We start from the raw sequence: 1,574 nt of genomic DNA on the forward strand, positions 1-1,574 counted from the left end.
TAGCTACAGTCCAATAAGAAATGAAGGTATAGTTTTATGTTTTTTTTCTTGAAAGGTTGAATGTTTTAACTAAGTTGTTCAGCTCTGTTATCTATAATGGGTTCCCAAACATTTTCAGACTGGAACCCGCCTAATGATGAGAGGTAAATTCTTTTGTCTCGATGGGGTTGACATAGGGCTTGGAAATAAACAATATCACATCGAGATCATTATAAAATTGGTCAATGACTATGATAAGCTGTGGACATTTTACTCAATTGTGATTAATCTATCAGTCTATAAGAGCAGAAATAAATGCGACAACAGCCAGTCAGTGCATGTCGCTAATAGGGCTGCGTGTTCTGCTTTTTTCTTTGTGAATGAATGGCATAGTTTTGTCTGCTACACAACCAAGGACATGAACACATTCATTTTATTACCATAGCTACTCTGACAGTCACTTTTCACTGTTTAATTTTAGAAAAGCTACCGTCAAATACTCAGTGAAACTCAAAGATCTTCATGGCAAACTGCCAAAATAAAAGTTTGGTTTAATTTGAAGAAATTATGACAAATATTACTATTGTACTATTACTATTACAATTATAGTTGTAAAATAATTATATTTTCTTTTGCTGATAAGATCAGGAAAATTGTGAATAAGTCATGCTTACTTGTCTTATGCAGTCATGCTTACTAGACAATATATTTCCAAAAAAAGATGTCTACTAAGCTTTTACATGTATCTTTTCATTGAAAAACTCTTTTGGATCTGTTTTTGTACAGACATAGAGCCCAGATCACAGCGACTACTTCAGAAGGGTAACAAAAACAAAGATGCTTTACGGAGAGTTTTGCTTACCACACAAATGAAGGTCAGATGAATTTATTCAGATGAAAGTTAATGAATTTATGAATCTCCTGAAGTTTCAATCTTATAATCCTTGTTTAGTATTTTATAGGGTTTTTATAGCATATGCATTATATCCCTTACAGAATCAGCTTACCACTATGAATGTTCCGAAGAGAGAAAACTCCCAGATTGAGGGACCATCGATCTGTAATTCATATGGTTTTAAAGTCAGTATGCAGAACTTGCAGGAGGCCAAAGCATTGCATGAGGTAGGATCTTCTTTTGACTGTGTTTTAGTAAGAACTGCTTTCATTAAACTGAGTGATTAATCAAACTTACATAAACACGTAAAATATAGTTTTAACAAAGGGGGGAAAAAAGCTTTGTCTTCATGTCATGTCACATGGCTAGAAACTCAAGTTTATTTTTATGGGAATTCAACTGATCTCATCTTACGTTTTTATCTCCCTGCTATAGGTACAGCACCTCACAATGATAAGCATGGAGCTTCATGCAAGGACTCGTCGTGACCTTGAGCCTGACCCTGAATTTGACCCAATTTGTGCTTTGTTCTACTGCCTCAGTTCTGATGTCTCTCTCCCAAATTCTGACACTACCCAGATGACAGGTGCCATTGTCATTGATAAAGATTGTTGTTCTTCAGCTCAAGGTGAGATTGGTGTTGTGTTTGTTTATTACTGATGTGTGTACCAATTGTAATTGTAAATTACAAAAAAAAAAA

At 34.7% G+C, this 1,574-nt stretch overlaps 1 protein-coding gene across 1 annotated transcript in view; it reads left to right on the plus strand.

Moving 5' to 3' along the window:
- Positions 1–6: 6 nt before the first annotated feature.
- LOC107577708 (DNA polymerase zeta catalytic subunit-like) overlaps positions 7–1,574 on the plus strand; it is a gene marked incomplete at its 3' end in the record, with an annotated part of 7,626 nt that continues 6,058 nt past the window's right edge. The window contains exons 1-4 of the mRNA XM_016263755.1: positions 7–26; positions 766–854; positions 976–1,101; positions 1,310–1,502. Coding sequence (XP_016119241.1) covers positions 849–854; positions 976–1,101; positions 1,310–1,502 — 325 coding nt within the window. The remainder of the gene's footprint in view (positions 27–765; positions 855–975; positions 1,102–1,309; positions 1,503–1,574) is intronic.

This window comes from Sinocyclocheilus grahami, unplaced genomic scaffold (genome assembly GCF_001515645.1).
Source record: "Sinocyclocheilus grahami isolate Dianchi unplaced genomic scaffold, SAMN03320097.WGS_v1.1 scaffold6948.1, whole genome shotgun sequence".
NCBI lineage: Eukaryota > Metazoa > Chordata > Actinopteri > Cypriniformes > Cyprinidae > Sinocyclocheilus > Sinocyclocheilus grahami.